Raw genomic sequence first — 19,037 nt, 5'->3', positions numbered from 1 at the left:
TGCATGTGTCAGTGTTATGTTCAGTTTTGGTATAATTTTATGTTTACTGTGGTAAATATTGAATTTGTTAGTAAATTAGCCCTTTCAGTTGGTCATCCTGAGTTGTGAAAGAACGACAGATTGGGCAAATTGCTTAAATGATCAATCACTCTGAAATGTATGATAAAGGGCCAATGAAATGCCTATAGAATTGTGAGTGCAATCTTACAAGTTCAGCCACTCTGCATTTTTATAAGGCGCACATGTGAGACAGCACTTCAGACTTCAGATCATAGGTTTTACTAAGCTCCTGACTTCCCAAGTTCCAATGTTCCTCAGTCTGCAAGGGTCTGTAATGGTGCAGTCAACGGTGGTCAAGCTAGGATCTATTTCCTGTCCCTGTGTGCTTCATTGGCAACTACAAAAAGCAGTTTTCACAAAGAGAGTATCACAGTCTGCAAACGCACCTTTCTAAAAATGTCATACTGATTGTGTGTTTCTGGATGCAGTAGTTTCCAGTCAATGTCTGGGGGTCTAACATGTAGACACAGCTCCTGTAAGCAGTTCATTCGCACACTCAGTGCTGCATCGTTGGCGAGCACTCCCACTCCTACGAAGCACTCAATATTTAGACTTTATACGAGTGTGTTAGTTCATCTTTCATCTTTTCGCATCATTAAAGGGTGAGCTGTAATTTTCTGAGGAGAGTCTGGGTCCACATCCTCCAGGGTGCCTGTGACCCAGAACCTTGAATAAGATATGATAGCTATGTTTTACCTTGGTTGTTGTGATTGGAAGTGACATCACCTCCAATACAGTAGCCTGAGTAGATATAAAGAGTCCCCCAACGCCTTCATCTCGTAGATGGATGAAGTGCTCCCACCCAGTCCCCAAGCTGCCACTACATGGAGGGATAAGTTGAAGCTCCTGGACAAAGCTTTTCTGCATTCCTCACTGCTATAGCCTACACTGCTGCCACCACTGCCATGGCCACATACCGTTAGTACAAGCCACAAGCCTTGGCCAAGCTGCACAATCACGGTCCCTCCCCAGTCATCATATGTGACCTCTGCACAGATACTGACTATGTTCTCTGCACCGCCAAGTCTTCTGCTTGTATCAGATGACACAAGTACCCCTGAGACATGCTCAAGACTCTACTCAAGCCAGAGATGAGTAGAGCTGCTCCTGCAATAAAAATTGTTTGCAGTGCAATAAAAGAGCATTTTAAATAAAATCTAAGCATTTTTTCTCTCTTTGGGTGTGAACTCTTGAGTGTTGCCAGTCTAGGACAGGCTGCCTTCCAGTTCACAACAAAATTCACTTACAGGCTCTGAGTTGGTCAGAGGACAGGCTCATTTCCCTCATGCCTCCAGCTTCTTCACAAGATTCTAGAAGTAGGGTAAGAGCTGCAGTCTCTTCTCCTGCTCTTCCTTGGGATGCACTGCATGCTTCCATTTTGCAACAAGCATGCAACTGCTGGTTCGTAGACTGAACCATGGCTACATCTATTGCCTGAAGCTGTTTGCAGTGTTTTATGCTGTCCGCCGGTCCCCTCCAGTGCAGGAGGGAAAACACATACTGGTCTAGATGAACAGTATGGTGGTGGTTACTTATTTCAACCACCCAGAGGGCATACACTTATGCTGAATTTATTTATTTTTTTCCTGTTATACACAATTGCAAACTGTCCACATCCCTGGCCAGCTCAACCATGCAGCAGACAGACTCTCGTGGCATCTTACATACCCAGTAGAATGGTGACTCTACACCCTGCAGAGTCCAATTAATTTAGGTGAATTTTAGAAAAGCCCAGGTGTCAACCTGTTTACCTCTCCGGATTACCTCTCCTGAATGAGGTTTCCGTCTGCATAGATGTGATGGCACATAGTTAGCTGCAGGGCATGTGCATATACAGTGGGTTCTGAAATTCAGAGCATCTTAAATGTTTTACTCTTTGGCATTGCAGCCATTTGCTAAAATCATTTAAGATTATTTTTTCCTCTCATTAATGTACACACAGCACCCCACATTAACAAAAATAAACATACAATTGTTGATATTTTTGCAGCTTTATTAAAAAAGAAAAACTGAATATCACAAATATCACAAGGTTCTAAGTATAAAGACTCTTTGCTCAGTATTTAGTAGAAGCAACCTTTTGATATAATACAGCCATGAGTCTTTTTGGGAAAGATGCAGCAAGATTTTCACACCTGGATTTGGGGATCATCTGCCATTCCTCCTTGCAGATCCTCTCCAGTTTTGTCAAGTTGTATGGTAAACACTGGTGGACACCCATTTTTAGGTTGCTCCATAGATGCTCAATTGGGTAAGGGATCTGGCTGGGCAATTCAGTCACGGAGTTGTTGTGAAGTCACTCTTTCGTTATTTTAGCCACGTGCTTTGGGTCATTATCTTTTTCAGAAGGTAAACCTTCTGCACAGTATGAGGTCCTGAGCACTCTGGAGAAGGTTTTCATCCAGATTATACCTGTACTTGGCCACATTCATTTTTCCCTCAATTGTAACCAGTCATCCTGTCCCTGCAGCTGAAAAACACCCCCACAGCATGATGCTGCCACCACCATGCTTCACTGTTGGGAGTGTATTGGACAGGTGATGAGCAGTGCCTGGTTTTCTCCACATATACCACTTAGAATTAGTCATAAAGTTCTATCTTGATTTCATCAGACCGTATTTCTAATATAAAAAGTAATTGTGGACTGGATTTTTTTTACCTTATATCACAGTCTTGGACATGTGAAAGATTAGTAACAACATTCATTGCCTTTAATGCATTTTTGTGCAGCATAAGATTTTCAGTTTTTCTTCCTAATTTACTGTCGTTGGCTGTTTTGCCCCATTGATTTAGTTTATAACCACTTTTTATATTACAAAACCATGACACCATATAATCATGCATATTTTATTGTTGCTGGTGTTTTCTGTTGGGAAGGGGTAAAATTTGTCATTTTTACTGTTGATCATCAGTTGGCATCATTTAACCCTTCAGATAGACCTGTACAAAAAAGCTTAGATTCTCAATTTATATGGAGTACAACAGCAAATTAAAGTGTATGTATGTGTGTCTATGAGTGTGTGAGAGTGATCTTTGCACACCTATTGACCTTTGCAGACTTATTGTGTGTGATGTGTTTGAGAAAATCAAAATATACATCTCGGCTATCAGAACTACATGGAGTAAACAAGAACAAAGGGAAGTACAAACTAAACAAAAACAAGGTAAGTGGATTTGCATGCCATTTTGCTGGTCATTTGCTGGTGTGAAGAGCAGCAAGTGGACATCTTTCACTTGTTCTGTACCAAAGTTTAAGAAATGGTTATGGAGCCTGACCCCTCCAGTGAGCTGAAGGATATATTGTCTTCTCCTAGTGACACCACAAACTCAGGAGGATCAGATAAGAATTTTGTTGTCAGCATGACCAACTTCCATGGACGCTTCAAAATGTAAAACTTGACTGGGGTGGCATAAACAGATGTTCTTGCCTACATGGGGATACTGATTTTTTTATCCGGCATTAAAACAGGTGCAAAGTGGAGTCCACATGTTGCCTGTGGAATGATCACAGTGGCCATGTGGTTTTCAGAGTTTCTCACAAGATTTTATGAAATTGGCCGAGATCTGTGTTATGACGAGAAGCTGCAGAGACCAGCCTGTCATAAAGAGGACAAGCTTGCCCCCATCAAATTCCTGTGGGAAATGTGGATGCATCATCGGCCCCTCCTATTCAACCCTTGCAAAGATGTCACAGTGGATGAACAGCTTGTGCTATTTAAAATGGAATGCAGCTTTCGGCAGAACATGGCAAAAAATCTGCCAAATATGAACTAAAAATTTGGATGACTGCTGATGTTGGCACGCATTCTATGCCTGGAGGTGTGACATATACCTGGGTACACCTACAGGTACCAGCAACTTAGGAAAAGAGGGAGGCTCAAGAAAAAAAAAATTGCCTTAGCATCAAGAAAACACAAGCATTTCACACAGAGGCCATCCACACTTCTCAACATCAAAAGGCATAAATACTCAGTATTTGTTTTCGTTTACTCCATGTAGTTCTGAGAGCTGAGATGCATATTTTGATTTTCTCAGACTATTTAAGGTAACTGCGCAAAGGTCACTCCCACACTTTCACACACTCACAGACACTGAGGGCCTGAGTACTTTCTGTACCCACTGCACATTTATGTGAACCGAACTCTGAGCAAAAGATACTTTGAGCAGCTCTTTTTCTATTTTGGTTCTGTCTTTAGTAACGTACCATACACAGGGCAAGATGTGTCCCCCAGGGAGGAGAGAGCACTTAACAATGATTGTTGCCTCCTCTTGGGTGATAGCAAGTGGCACCTCTCTAACAGATATCTGAGACCCAGCACATTTGTGAGATTCTACTATCTTCAAGTGTAGCAATTTACTCCTGATCGCTATGTAACACCAGCCAGTAGGGAGGGCATTAGCTCTGTTTCAAAAACACTTGTTTCACCTTTCTCAGAGATGTATGCACTTCCTCTGCTCTGCATGCAAATTCCCCACTGATAAACCCAAGAGTTCCTCCAAGCCCTTAACACCTGTCTCAGTGGAGGAGCCAGGCACCAACCCATTTGTAACTCAGCTACAGTGTAAATAGTTTATTTTACATCCTAACCTTTTATTACCATAATAAGAAATATTAAATAAAGTTTCTATATATCAGGTAAATTCAATTGGCGGCCCGTGAGCCAAACCCGGTCCCCGAGGTGATATGTTCCGGCCCTCCAAATAGTGTGACCAAGACATGAAAAATAAATTTAGTTCAGTCGAAAATGGCCGCTATAGTTTTGAAGTGATATGCATCTGTTCAATACAGCATGAGCTGCAGTCAAAGAATGTGCAGAGCGTGAGTCACCTGACATTTGTCATGGATTGGTCAGGCTCTCACGACCCCCACTCACGAAGATCACCATCACCTGACTTCTAATGAGCACACAGCTGCATCACATTCACGAGCACCAGATAAAAGCACAGCACTCCAGTCGCTCATTGTCCGGGCTCGTCTCGACGAAAGCGGACAACTGAGCGACCACTCAGCGTAGTCATCCTCAGCTAAAACAAACGATTTACTTACCTGTTCTCTTTGTATTCCTCCTAGTCTTCCTGGTCCTCCCGAATCGTCCTGTCTTCCAGTCCTTCCAAGTCTGTGTCATCCTCTGTCAGCTGTATCTGGTGTGTGCTGTCCATCCTCGTGTATTCCTGTTACCCAGCCACGGAGGAAAAGACCCCAACATCATTCCTGATCCTCCTGGCTATCCTTCATGTGCTCCTTGTTGTCATTTAATAAACACCCTAACGTTTCCTTACCTCTGTCTCCTGTCCGCTTCATAACAGAAGCCCGGACCAATAACGACGACAACATGAGCACCCCCGATCACTTACAAGAGCTGGTGGACCAGTTGAAGCGGATTCTACAGCCACCAGCTCCACTTTCCAACGCACCACCAGCACCGAGCACTTCCGCCTCCACAGTTTCTTCTTCGGCCCTTCCTTCCAGTCCCATGGCCCGACCAGCGCCCTACTCAGGCGGAGCGGGGGAGTGCAATGGTTTTCTGTTACAATGTTCCCTCATATTCGAAATGCAACCTTCTCTATATCCCACAGATAAGTCGAAGATCGCCTACATCGTATCTCTACTCTCTGGACCTGCACTTAAATGGGCTGAGACGATCTGGAACCAAGCCGGGCCGGTCATGAATTCCATCACTACCTTCACGGAGTATTTCAAAGAGGTGTTTGGACGTTCTGATGGGGAAGTAGCCGCTGGAGAGCAGCTGTATCATCTAAAGCAAGGTACTCTATCTACACAGGAATATGCTCTCCGGTTTCGCACTCTAGCAGCTGCAAGTGGATGGAATGAGAGATCGTTGTTGACCACGTACCGGCTCGGCTTGGAACCCACTCTCCGAATCCAACTGGCCACATTAGATGATACAATGGGTCTGGAGAGATTCATCCAACATTCTCTCCGATGTTCCGATCGTCTCCGTTCCTATCAACAGGACACCATCACCCCCTCGTCTGCACTCCTCCAATCGCCTGAGTCAACAGCCTCTCCAGAACCAGAACCCATGATAATAGAGTCTGGAAGACTGACATCAGCGGAACGACAGAGGAGGCTGACCCGGGGTCTGTGTCTATACTGCGGTGTCAGTGGACACACCCGTATGGAGTGTCCCCTTCGTCCCATTCGGACTTCAGTGAGTGTATTCAGTACGAATATTGAACAATGTAAACCACTTACTACCACCGTACAAATAACTACTGCCTCTATTTCTCTCCTTGTCACAGCCCTCATCGACTCCGGGTCAGCAGGGAACTTCATCTCCCAATCCCTCTGTCGTCAACTCCACCTCCGTACTGAGGCGTCCTCGCACATATACCAGATACAACCGATAACCCAGTGCACTCGATCTTCGACCCGTATCCATCGACAATGCGAAGACATCCTTCTTCAAGTGGGGTTGTTACATCAAGAGAGGATTCAATTTCTGGTTCTGGAGGGTGCAAATATGGACATCATTCTAGGGCGCCCGTGGCTGGTGAAGCACGATCCCATCATCTCTTGGGGCACAGGAGAGATAAAGAAATGGGGATCTGGATGTACACCTGCCTGTTTTCCAAATCTCCCTCTTCAAGGTCGGAACCCCATTTCTTTGTTTGCAACATCGGTCGAGAGCCCTCCTGAGAAGCAGTCTATCCACATTCCTAAGGAGTACAGCTCCTTTCAAGATGTCTTCTGCCCCAAGAGAGCTTCCCAGCTACCGCCGCATCGGCCATGGGACTGCGCGATCGACCTAGTTCCAGATGCCCAGTTGCCAAGAGGTAGGATCTACCCGCTCTCGCTTCCAGAGAATCAGGCAATGGAAGATTACATAAGGGAGGCTCTGAGTCAGGGGTACATACGTCACTCAAAATCACCAGCCGCCTCAAGCTTCTTCTTTGTGGCCAAGAAGGACGGAGGGCTGCGTCCATGCATCGACTACAGGGTCCTAAATAACGGTACAGTAAAATACCGATATCCCCTTCCTCTGGTACCAGCCGCTTTGGAACAGCTCCGAGAAGCTAAAGTCTTCACTAAATTGGACCTCCGCAGCGCGTATAATCTGATAAGAATACGTGAGGGGGACCAATGGAAGACAGCATTCGTGACCCCTACTGGCCACTATGAATATGAGGTCATGCCTTACGGTCTGGTCAATGCCCCCTCCGTATTCCAAAACTTCATTCATGAAGTCCTCCGGGAGTTTCTTCACCACTGTGTAATAGTGTACATAGATGACATCCTCATTTACTCCCGGAGTGAGGCCGAACATCGCCAACACGTTGCGGAGGTCCTACACACATTGAGAGAACATCACCTCTACCTCAAAGCGGAGAAATGCTCATTCCACCAGAAGTCGATTCATTTCTTGGGATACATCATTGACCAAACCGGTATACGTATGGATGGGAAGAAAATTGAGGCTGTTCTATCCTGGTCAGAACCCACTTCCATTAAGGAGCTCCAGAGGTTTCTTGGGTTTGCTAACTTTTATAGACGGTTTATCAAGGACTACAGCAGGATTACATCACCTCTCACTAATCTCCTCAAGGGTAAACCCAAAGGACTGGAGTGGACCAAAGAAGCAGCCGCAGCCTTCCGCCTTCTTAAGAAGGAGTTCACAAGGGCCCCACTCCTGACTCATCCTGACCCAAATCTTCCTTTCGTGGTGGAAGTGGACGCATCCACCACCGGCGTCGGGGCAGTATTATCTCAACATCATGATACACCGCCCCGACTGCATCCCTGTGCCTATTTCTCTCGGAAGTTGAGCCCGGCGGAGCAGAATTACAGCATAGGAGACAGGGAGCTTCTAGCAATCAAGCTAGCCTTGGAGGAGTGGCGTCACTGGTTGGAGGGAGCCAAACATCCGTTCCAGGTGATCACAGATCACAAAAACCTCCAATACATCAAAGAGGCCAAGAGACTATGTCCACGTCAAGCCAGATGGTCACTTTTCTTCTCACGTTTTGATTTCTCCATTTCCTATCGTCCAGGACCCAAGAATCTAAGAGCAGACGCTCTCTCTCGTTTACACGAACATCACGATCATGAAGAACTCCCAACGAAGATTCTTCCCGAACACATCTCCATTTGTCCGATCACCTGGAACGCTCCTCCAGTCGTTGCCACTCCGGAAGCCCCTGCTCCGCCGGGATGCCCTCCTCATCGGCAGTTCATACCACCTGAACACCGGGTAGATCTGATCCACTCCTTACATACCTCGCTAGGCACTGGACATCCAGGGATCAACAATACTCTCTCGCTAGTATCCCAACGATTCTGGTGGCCAAACATGGCAAGGGATGTGAGGCAATATGTTCAGGGCTGTAAGGACTGTGCCCAATCCAAGAGCCCACGTCATCTACCCGCTGGAAAGCTCCATCCCTTGCCGATTCCGAACCGTCCCTGGTCACACCTAGGAGTGGACTTTATCACTGACCTCCCTTCGTCAGAAGGTAATACCTGTATTCTAGTCATAGTAGATAGATTCTCAAAGTTTGTCAAACTAATCCCTCTGAAAGGTCTTCCCACAGCCTTTGAAACTGCCGACAATATCTTTAATCAAGTCTTCAGGTCATTTGGTATTCCAGAAGATATTGTGTCGGACAGAGGTCCACAGTTCATCTCACGTCTATGGAAAGCCTTCTTCAAGCTCCTAGGTGTGGCCGTCAGCCTCTCTTCTGGATATCATCCCCAAACCAACGGGCAGACAGAGAGGAAGATTCAGGAGGTGGGACGGTTCCTGAGGACCTTCTGCAGTGGTCACCAGAACTCCTGGAGCCAGTATTTGGGCTGGGCAGAATATGCCCAAAATTCACTGCGGCAACCCTCCACCGGACTCACGCCATTCCAGTGCGTCCTGGGCTTCCAACCACCGCTCTTTCCCTGGGATGGCGAACCATCTGATGTCCCCGCAGTGGATCACTGGTTCCGGGAGAGCGAGAGAGTCTGGGACGAGGCTCATCAACATCTGCAGAGGGCAGTCCGTCGAAGCAAGGTAACCGCCGATAGGAGAAGGTCTGAAGAACCCAGATACACACCCGGACAAAAGGTGTGGCTATCCACCCGGGACATACGCATGCGACTGCCCTCTCGCAAGTTAAGTCCCCGATTTGTTGGTCCCTTCACCATCGTGGAACAGGTTAACCCCGTCACCTACAAACTACAATTACCCTCTCACTACCGTATTCACCCTACATTCCACGTATCACTCCTGAAACCCTATCACGATCCTGTTCTTCCCTCCACAGAGCCTGACCACGAAGAGGAACCCCCTCCTCCACTGCTCCTAGAAGAAGGAGCCGTCTACGCAGTGAAGGAGATCTTGCGTTCCCGACGTCGTGGTGGCCAGTTGGAGTACCTGGTGGACTGGGAAGGGTACGGCCCCGAAGAAAGGACATGGGTTCCCAGAGCTGATATTCTCGATCCTAGTCTCATGGTGGAGTTTCATGAGAGCCACCCTGAGTTCCCAGCGCCTAGAGGCAGAGGGAGACCACCACGGCGTCGGAGGTGTCGGCCCTCAGGAGCGGGCCCTGGGGAGGGGGGTACTGTCATGGATTGGTCAGGCTCTCACGACCCCCACTCACGAAGATCACCATCACCTGACTTCTAATGAGCACACAGCTGCATCACATTCACGAGCACCAGATAAAAGCACAGCACTCCAGTCGCTCATTGTCCGGGCTCGTCTCGACGAAAGCGGACAACTGAGCGACCACTCAGCGTAGTCATCCTCAGCTAAAACAAACGATTTACTTACCTGTTCTCTTTGTATTCCTCCTAGTCTTCCTGGTCCTCCCGAATCGTCCTGTCTTCCAGTCCTTCCAAGTCTGTGTCATCCTCTGTCAGCTGTATCTGGTGTGTGCTGTCCATCCTCGTGTATTCCTGTTACCCAGCCACGGAGGAAAAGACCCCAACATCATTCCTGATCCTCCTGGCTATCCTTCATGTGCTCCTTGTTGTCATTTAATAAACACCCTAACGTTTCCTTACCTCTGTCTCCTGTCCGCTTCATAACAACATTAAGCGAGTGAATGGCGAGAGCAGCCGAAAACATTTGGATATCTTTGTAGAAAAGGCCTTTTGTGCAATGCACTGATATCGTTAATGGGGATGCAATGATTAGCCGATTTCACTATTAACCGCGCTTTCATTCATTACGGTTAATTAATCATAAAGGCTTCTCAACGCCACGTTTCTGTTGCACGGAACAAAACTGCTGCAACTAAACAAAGTTATGCCAGCTGTGCGCTAGTTTAAAGTTCCCAAGCTTATACCGAGGCTAATACGCACACACATTGGATTAATTATAGCAGCAGGCCGTTCACATATTGTGTCTTTTCCGTGAGCAAGTTCATTATTTCCAATGGAGACGCACACATATAGGGAGCGGTGCGCGCACGGCTCGCAAACTGACCGATGCACTCGGATTAATTACACAGTAGAAATTATCTCACGTTGTAGTGGTGAGAGTTGTGCGTGACTTTCAGTGCAATTTTTTTTTTGCAGTGCAAGACTCTTTAAGTCCAAAGAGAAATGGATTATTGTTTGTTTTTTTTATTAATATTTTGTGCTGTATTTGGTTACTGAGCAGCAATAAACAACTTTAAAATAAAAGCAGTTTTCTTATGTTTTTTTAAACTAGTAGTGTTTTGAGTTTAATAAATGCATAATAATCGTGATAACTGTGCAACCATGATTATTCTTCCCACTATAATCGTATAACTAAAATCTATAATTATTGCATCCCTAATTGTTACGCAGTTTAAAACATAACATATGAATGTGTCTGAATGTAGAAGAAGCCTACTTAAGCAATGCACTGCTTTTGTTGTGCTTCGAAATACAACATTTACAAAAGTCAAAAAGACCACATTGTACAATACCGTGATGTTATGTAGTTTCATAATACAACATATTAATGTTTTAATGTAGAAAAAGCCTACGTGGGTGTTTTAATGAGCAAAAATACAGCATATGGGCTTTTATATGCTGCTGTGTCATCACTCATATTGCAAGTCATATCTCTCCGGACCCTTATTTGGGATGCTTTTCATAAACTGGCCCCCATGACAAACTAATTGAATAGCTTTGCTATATATTATAACCATAGAGTGTTTAAATAATAATAAAAAGAGAATAAAGTAAATTTTGACCTGGTCGAGGTTGAAGGTTAGCTTCGCCCCCTAAAGTGAGTGAGAGCAGACGATGACGGAGAATCATTTTGACAGAGCAGCGCGAGCAGATTGAATTCAATATCCTGAGAAAACCTGAGAGGAGTTCCTAAGATTTCACATTGTAAGGATAAGAAGCTGACAACAAGTGAAAGAGTGAAACAAGACAAGTGCCAAGTTGAATAGATAGAATTGCCCGAGACAACAAAAACTACTGAATCAAGATACATTCTTCTTTATTCTCCATCTTTATTTTGTCTTGGTGAGTAAGAAATCATCATTACAAGATTAATTAATCTAGTTAATTAATCTCTGGTTAATTTGTATTTTTTTCCATTATTTCTTATAGGGAAATGTGTCGCTAGCCATGTACATAGACTTCAATGTATTCAGTGAGAACATGTGACTAACTAGCATGCATGTTATGGGTGCCGAAATAAGTAATGCAGCAGACAATGTATTTTATTTAAACATGCTTATTGAATAATTAATCACTTGGTTTTTCCTTTTGGCTTTGTGTTTTATAAAGGCTGTTTTTTTTTTTTTTTTTTTTTTGTGTTGTGTTTTCCTTCGTTATTTCTGCTTTGAAATCCTGATCTGTCCCTGCCATGGATGCTTTCTGTGTGGTCCGGACATGGCAAGCCACCCGCTCTAAAAAGATCGTACCTGGATTTAAATTGATCCGTTGTTCAATAAACTGGTATGATAAAACTTGCACTGCGGTCATATTTTTGTTTTTATTCATTTTTTGGACTTTGCTTGATCTGGACTTTTTTTTTTTTTTTTTTGCATTGAACTGGAACTGAAAGAACTGAGAGTATATTGAACTCTGAACCACTTTTTTATTTATTTTTTTATTTTCATTGCACATCCAAAATGTGATTTGTGGAATTTAATTTGTCTGAGGTCTGAATTTATAATTTGAAGTGTTGGTGATTTCAGTCTATGTTTTGTATTTCCTCTTTTATTTTAGCATTCTTAAAGCTGCTTTTGACTTTGTTAATTTGTTTTATTTTATTTTCATCATTAAGTTTGCTAAAAATATATACTTACCTCATTTATTTACCTTTATCTTTGAGCCTGGAATATTTATCTATCTAAAATCTGTTGTTATTTCTATGCACTTTTTTGAGCGAACCAAAAATCTTCTGATATCTGGTCCTAAAGAAGAAAATAGCAACTACTGTAATAACGCATAGCTACGGCTTACACATTACATTGTCTAGTATGACAGTTTGGTAAACCCGCTTTTCGGGGATAGGTGCCAGCTATGTGTGATCACTACTTGGTGATCACATATGCTCCAATTAGCCACAGTGACTATAACATATTCAGCTGCTGTGGTTCTTTATATACAGTTGAAGTCAGAATTATTAGCCCCCCTGTTTATTTTTTTCCCCAATTTCTGTTTAATGGAGAACAGATTTCTAAATATAATAGTTTTAATAACTCATTTGTAATAACTGATTTATTTTTATCTTTGCCATGATGACAGTAAATAATATTTGACAAGATATTTTTCAAGACACTTCTATACAGCTTAAAATGACATTTAAAGGTTTAACTAGATTAATTAGGGTAACCAGGCAGGTTAGGGTAATTAGGGAAGTTATTGCATAATGATGGTTTGTTCTGAAGACTATCGAAAAAAATATATAGATTAAAGGGCACCTATGGTGAAAAATCTACTTTTAAAGCTGTTTGGACAGACATATGTGTAGGTATAGTGTATAGACCGTCATATTTGGGTGATATAAACACACCCAGTCCTTTTTTTTTTAAATTTAACAACATAAAAATGGTGGACCAATTCGAGTGGTTTTCAGACCGACGTAGGAGTGCGGTCCCCCCGCCCACTGAATTGATTGACAGCTGCGTATTAACATGTCCCCGTAGTCACATGTATAATCATATCAACAAGAGAGTCATCAAACAATCATATCAACAATCATCATCAAATGTGATCAAGAAGAGTGAGTTTTAAAAGTTTAAAATGTTTTAAAACAGTGCATGTGTGTAATGAATTACAGCGATTTACTTCAGCTTTACTTCATCACCACAGCCACGTGTCAGAACAATTATGAGTGTGTGTGTGTGTGTGTGTGTCTGCTGCGCTGTGTATGTGTGTGTGTATCTGTGTGTGTGCGCGTGAACTTTGTAACGACATTGTGGGTGACTCATCGTTGCAACTTAACACAACAAATGCATCAAATACTAATTGGTAAAGTTCTTACTGTAGTATTTCTCACAAACGCTACGTGAGATCTTCTTGCTTTATGTCTGTCTGTTGTCTGATGCAGCCCAGGGAGGAGATTAAGGCACATAGAATCGGTGGGTGGGGAGGACTAGCCTTAAAGGCGCAGTACAACAAAACCGCCTCCTGGTGCAAAATGTTTAAAATAGAGTCTTACAAAAGGTACAATAAAAAATCTGATGGGTGTTTTGAGCTGAAACTTTACAGACACATTCTGGAGACACAAAAGACTCTAAAGACACAAAAGACGATATTAAATCTGAAAAAAGGGGTAACCTAGGTGCCTTTTAAAGGGGCTAATAATTTTGGCCTTAAAATGGTTGTTAAAAAATTAACAACTGCTTTTATTCTAGCCAAAATAAAACAAATAAGACTTTTTCCTGAAGAAAAAATATTATCAGACATACTGTAAAAATTTCCTAGCTCTGTTAAACATCATTTGGGAAATATTTTAAAAAGAATAAAAAATTCAAAGGGGGGCTAATAAATCTGACTTCAACTGTACCTTTTCACAATATGTAGTTCTACCCTAGAGTGACTGAATGAAAGGGAACACCCCAGGTTACAAATGTAATCCACATTCCCTGAAGAAAATGATGAGAGAGAACAGAAATGTTATGTCTCATTGCCACAGTAGCTAAATCACCAGCTGAATGCTATGCCATACTTGACTCCACAGTGATACCCTGAAGTGCTGTCTCACATGAGCTTCTTATATATACTTATATATCTGCACCTGTGAGATTGCACTTGACAATTCCAAAGGCATTTTATTGGCCATTTCTCTTGTGATTTGCTCAATCTGTCATTCTAACACATCATCTACATTCCCTTTTGCAGGAACAAGGGTTACCTCCATAACTGAGAATTTTTCTTACAAGTGCCAATTTGTTACCATGGTTACCTATTGTGTCTGCCTGTCACTTGTTTTGTGTAGTTCACTGGTGATTAACTTAATTTATAAGTTTGATTTGTGTCTACATTCTGCTTAAAGTGTATTTATGTTTGTTAAATAAAGATAATTTTTTTATTTAATTAACTAATTAATTAAAGTCAATTGTGTTGAATTGCAACCACAACTGATTGTGTTTTTGTTGTTGTTTTTTAGGGTGGCTTATATGTGTTTAAACTGTTCGACTACTACTCAGCCAGTGGGATGTGTCTTCTTTTCCTGGTCTTCTTTGAGACAATCTCCATTGCTTGGTTTTATGGTACACACTTTATAATTAATATATATTTATATATATATATATATATATAAATATATATATATATATATATATATATATATATATATATATATATATATATATATATATATATATATATATATATATATATTAAAATATTAAAAGAAATATATTAGATGTGAATGGGTTTTTGAAAAATGGAGTTCAAAGCCTATTTTTATAATACAAATGTATAAGAAAATTGTAGGGTTGTGAATACAGTAAAATATAAAAACTTCACTGGTTTTGATCTCTAGCTTGGGTGAAATGGTTTGATTTTTAAAGTTGTATATATTTTCTCTTTTTTTAGGTGCAGAGAAGTTTTATAAAAATATTGAAGAGATGATCGGTTATAGGCCTTGTGGCTTTTGGAAACAATGCTGGATTTACTTTACTCCAATGATTTGTTTGGTAAGTACTTTATCACACAAACTATATTGATGTCATTTAAACTAAATTAATAATACATTTTTAGTCATTCTGGGTTTTCTGTTATGCAGGGTGTTTTTACATTCAGTGCCATAGAAATGACTCCGCTGACACTGGGGAAGTATGTGTACCCAGCCTGGGGTCAGGGAATTGGCTGGCTAATGTCCCTTTCTTCTATGGTTCTGATACCTGGTTATATAATCTACATGTTCTTCACTACCAAAGGCAACATCCAACAGGCAAGGCCTTTCATGGATTTAATTTATACAACCCTAAATCATAAAAAGTTGGGACAGTATGGAAAACGCAAAAAAAAAAAAAGCAGTGATTTCTAAATTTACTTTGACTTGTGTTTCATTGCAGACAATACAACAAATTACTAATAAATGTGAATTCATTTGTTCCTAATGATTTGTATTGGGATTTTTTAAACACATTCTAGTTTTGATTCTTGCAACACATTTCAAATAAAGTTGGAACAGTAAAGCATTTACCACTTTGTAATGTTGACATTTTTTAACAACACTTAAAAGACGTTTAGGGACTGAAGACACCAAATGATAAATGATGGTAAATTTGTCTCATTCTTTCAGCAAAAAAGTCCTAAGTTGGGCAACAGTACGGGGTCTTCATTTTTGCATTTTGTGCTTCAAAATGTGTCCCAAATTCTCTGTTGGAGACAGGTCTGGATTACAGGCAGGCCAGTCAAGTACCTGTTATCCTCTTCCTTCGCAGCCAGGACTTTGTAATTTGTTCAGAATGTGGTTTTGTATTGTCTTGTTGAAATACACATGGATGTCCCTGGAAAAGAAGTCAGCATATTGTGCTCCAAAATCTCTATGTACTTTTCAGCATTAATAGTGTCATAGTGTCATACCACATACAATGACAGACCCAGGCTTTTGGACTTGTTGCTAGTAACATTCTGGATGATTCTTTTCTTTTTTGGTATAGAGCACACTGCACAAAAAAAAAAAAACCCTGAAATACTGATTTATATGAACACAGTTACACGTTTCCACTGTGTGATGGTCCATCCTAGATACCTCCAAGCGCAGAGAAGGCGACGGCACTTCTGGACACTGTTAACATAGGGCTTCCTTTTGGCACAGTACAGTTTTAACTGTCATTTGTGAATGTAACTATGTGTTGTGGTACTTGACAGAGGTTTGCCAAAGTAGTCTTGAGTCTGTGTGGTGATACCTTATATTAATGAATGACGATTATTAAATGTCTTCCTATTCCTTCTTTGCTCCTAAATGACTAGACCTTTCTTGGATGCGGCTTTTGTACCAAATCATAATTACAATCACCTGTTGACATGTTTCAAATGATTATTTAGCCAGTTTACTGTATTACTAGCCCTAAATAACTCCTGTCCCAACTTTTTTGAAATGTGTTGCAAGAACCAAAATTTGAATAAGTGTTTATTTTGATAAAATAAATAGCAAGGTACAAGTCAAAGTAAATTTGGAAATCACTACTTTTTTTTTATTTGTTACACGTTTTCCATTCTGTCCCAACTTTTACTGATTTGGGGTTGTATGTTTAAACAATGGGCACTTTTTGTTTCCTACTTCCATCTTTTCAGATTTGCAAACAGCTTCCAAATGTGCTTTCCTGATTGTTAACCTCTTACCATCCCTTCTTCATTTACATTTTCATTATTGGAAGCTGGTGTGTACTTTCTTCTCATTTGCATTCTTTCTAACTTCCATCCCTTCAAATGTTCTTCATTGAACTCGCAAAGTTCTGTCTGAAGGTCTTTCTTCTCAAACGTTTCTGCTTTATTTGTTTCTTTTAAATTTTTAATTTATTTTTTATCTTATCACCGCCTCCCTTCCAAATCCCAATCCTTTCTTCTCAATTTCTAAAAAAACATTTAAAATAACTTAAGTTACTTATACTTGAATAGTTCCTGCTTTATTTACTTTTTCCCAACAAACTTTTGAACTTCTAAATGTGCTTAATTCATTATAAACTCCAATCCCACTAGCTTTATTCCAAACAGACTTGCAAACTGCTGAATATTGAGATGCAATTCCTTTCCTTCTGTTAAACTACTAAATGATCTTTGGAATGCTTTCCTTTTGAAGTAGCAGTTAATTTGCAATTATGAATAAAATATTATAACACTTGCTACAATTTATCTAATTTTCTAATTCATTGGTAAATTACATTGCATGTTTTTATTTTATTTTTATTTTTTCATTTCAGCGGTGGCACAAGATGACTAAACCCACCGAGCTCACAACCTCAGATGTCAATGATCCCACACATACAGGGATTATGGATGAAGCTTCTGTCTGACATCACTTTCTCTTCCCTGTAAAATGACCTTTAATAACCAATTGCAAAACAATACCCCTCTATTTTATTTTTTAAATCAAACAGTACACTGAAATGGGCTATGTGTATAAATGTCTGTTTTACTCTCATTTCTTTCTGCACGATTATTTCTGTAATAAGGGGGGCTGCTGTACATTTGTGGATAAATTAACTGCATCTTAACAGATTATGTTACATTCCTGTGTTATTTTCACAGAATTACTGACAGATTTTCTCACAGAATTTAGATCAGGATGGGGAATGAATGCTTTTCTTTAGTGGACTATTTCTCTCAGTTTTAGCAAATGTGACATATTATAGTGGCTCATTTGAAGGCCACGCGTGTTTATTCTTTGTAGAACATATAAAACTAAATGAAACCCATCATCCATACAATTTTTGAAAAAAAAAAAATCTGGAAATAAGAATGAAAATCAGTTTTCCCTGATTTATGGGCAAAATTACATCATTTTATGGAGGTGGGGTGCGTTATTCAAGTTAATAGCAATTGGATTCGTTTGTCAAATTACATTAAGATGCTGTTATGTAGCAGGTTATCTGCATAAAGTTAAGCGTGGGATTTAATGTTTGGAATTAGGTTTTTGTTTCTATTACTTTAGTGTTCTCTTTGTTTTTTGGCCTTGTTCTTTTTGGTTCAAATACATTTTTTCTTTTGTCTCATCTTCTTGTGCACTACTCAGTTATAAAACTGTCCTAGGGCATACTGACAATGGCTAAGCCTAAAGAGAGTTCCAGCACTTGTATCATATCATGGAACATTAAAGGGGTGAATAATAATTAAAATTTGTTGTTATGTCTAATCTCCAATACCTTAATGTTTTGATAGGTGATGTTTTTTTCTCTTCAAGAGACCCACCTAAAGATCAGTGACATCCAGAGACTTAAAAGAGCATAAGTGTCCCATCGGTATAACTCCAAGTAGCAGTAGTATGTTTTAATATCCAACATTAAAAAAAAAAAAAATACATGAGAATTACCTGTATCCTCACAATATTTAGCCATACGTATACTTAATTTGCATAGGTATATGCATACTTATCTACAACATAATAGGAGAAAACAGCATGTGAAGAAAGAAGTATGTTTGAAACTTCAGTAATCATAAAAGTGCAAGCTAGAAATTCACGGATGCCCTACTGCAAGTGTTCTCAAACTTGATCCTGGAGATTGGGTGTCCTGCAGATTTTAGCTTCAACTTGCCTTAACACACCTAAGGATGTTTCTAGAAAGCTTAGTAAAAGCTTGATTAGCTAATAAGGTTGGAGCTAAAAAGTGCAGGACACCTGACCTCTAGGACCTAGATTGAGAACCCCTGCCTTACTGCAAGTGTTCATCAGATGGATACTTATCTATCCCAGGAGGCTACTGGAAAGCATTCAGCACAAAGAAGAAGAAGAGGATACGTCATAACATTGAGGAAAAACTGGATGTGGACATTTTGAAATGTAAGTTATTAGAAACCAAAAAGACAGTTCCTTGAGTTAAAATTACATTTCATCACCTTAGAATTATAAGGTTATAAA

General features: G+C 40.9%; 1 protein-coding gene across 1 annotated transcript in view; it reads left to right on the top strand.

Annotated features, from left to right (window-relative positions):
• slc6a1l (solute carrier family 6 member 1, like) overlaps nt 1-17,508 on the top strand; it is a 70,066-nt gene extending 52,558 nt beyond the window's left edge. The window contains exons 11-14 of the mRNA XM_056455456.1: nt 14,616-14,718; nt 15,047-15,147; nt 15,237-15,404; nt 17,383-17,508. Of these exons, the coding sequence (XP_056311431.1) occupies nt 14,616-14,718; nt 15,047-15,147; nt 15,237-15,404; nt 17,383-17,475 (465 nt within the window). The 3' untranslated portion in view covers nt 17,476-17,508. The remainder of the gene's footprint in view (nt 1-14,615; nt 14,719-15,046; nt 15,148-15,236; nt 15,405-17,382) is intronic.
• The last annotated feature ends 1,529 nt before the right edge of the window (nt 17,509-19,037 follow it).

Source organism: Danio aesculapii, chromosome 4, assembly GCF_903798145.1.
Source record: "Danio aesculapii chromosome 4, fDanAes4.1, whole genome shotgun sequence".
NCBI lineage: Eukaryota > Metazoa > Chordata > Actinopteri > Cypriniformes > Danionidae > Danio > Danio aesculapii.
This window is presented reverse-complemented; position numbering and strand designations above follow the sequence as displayed.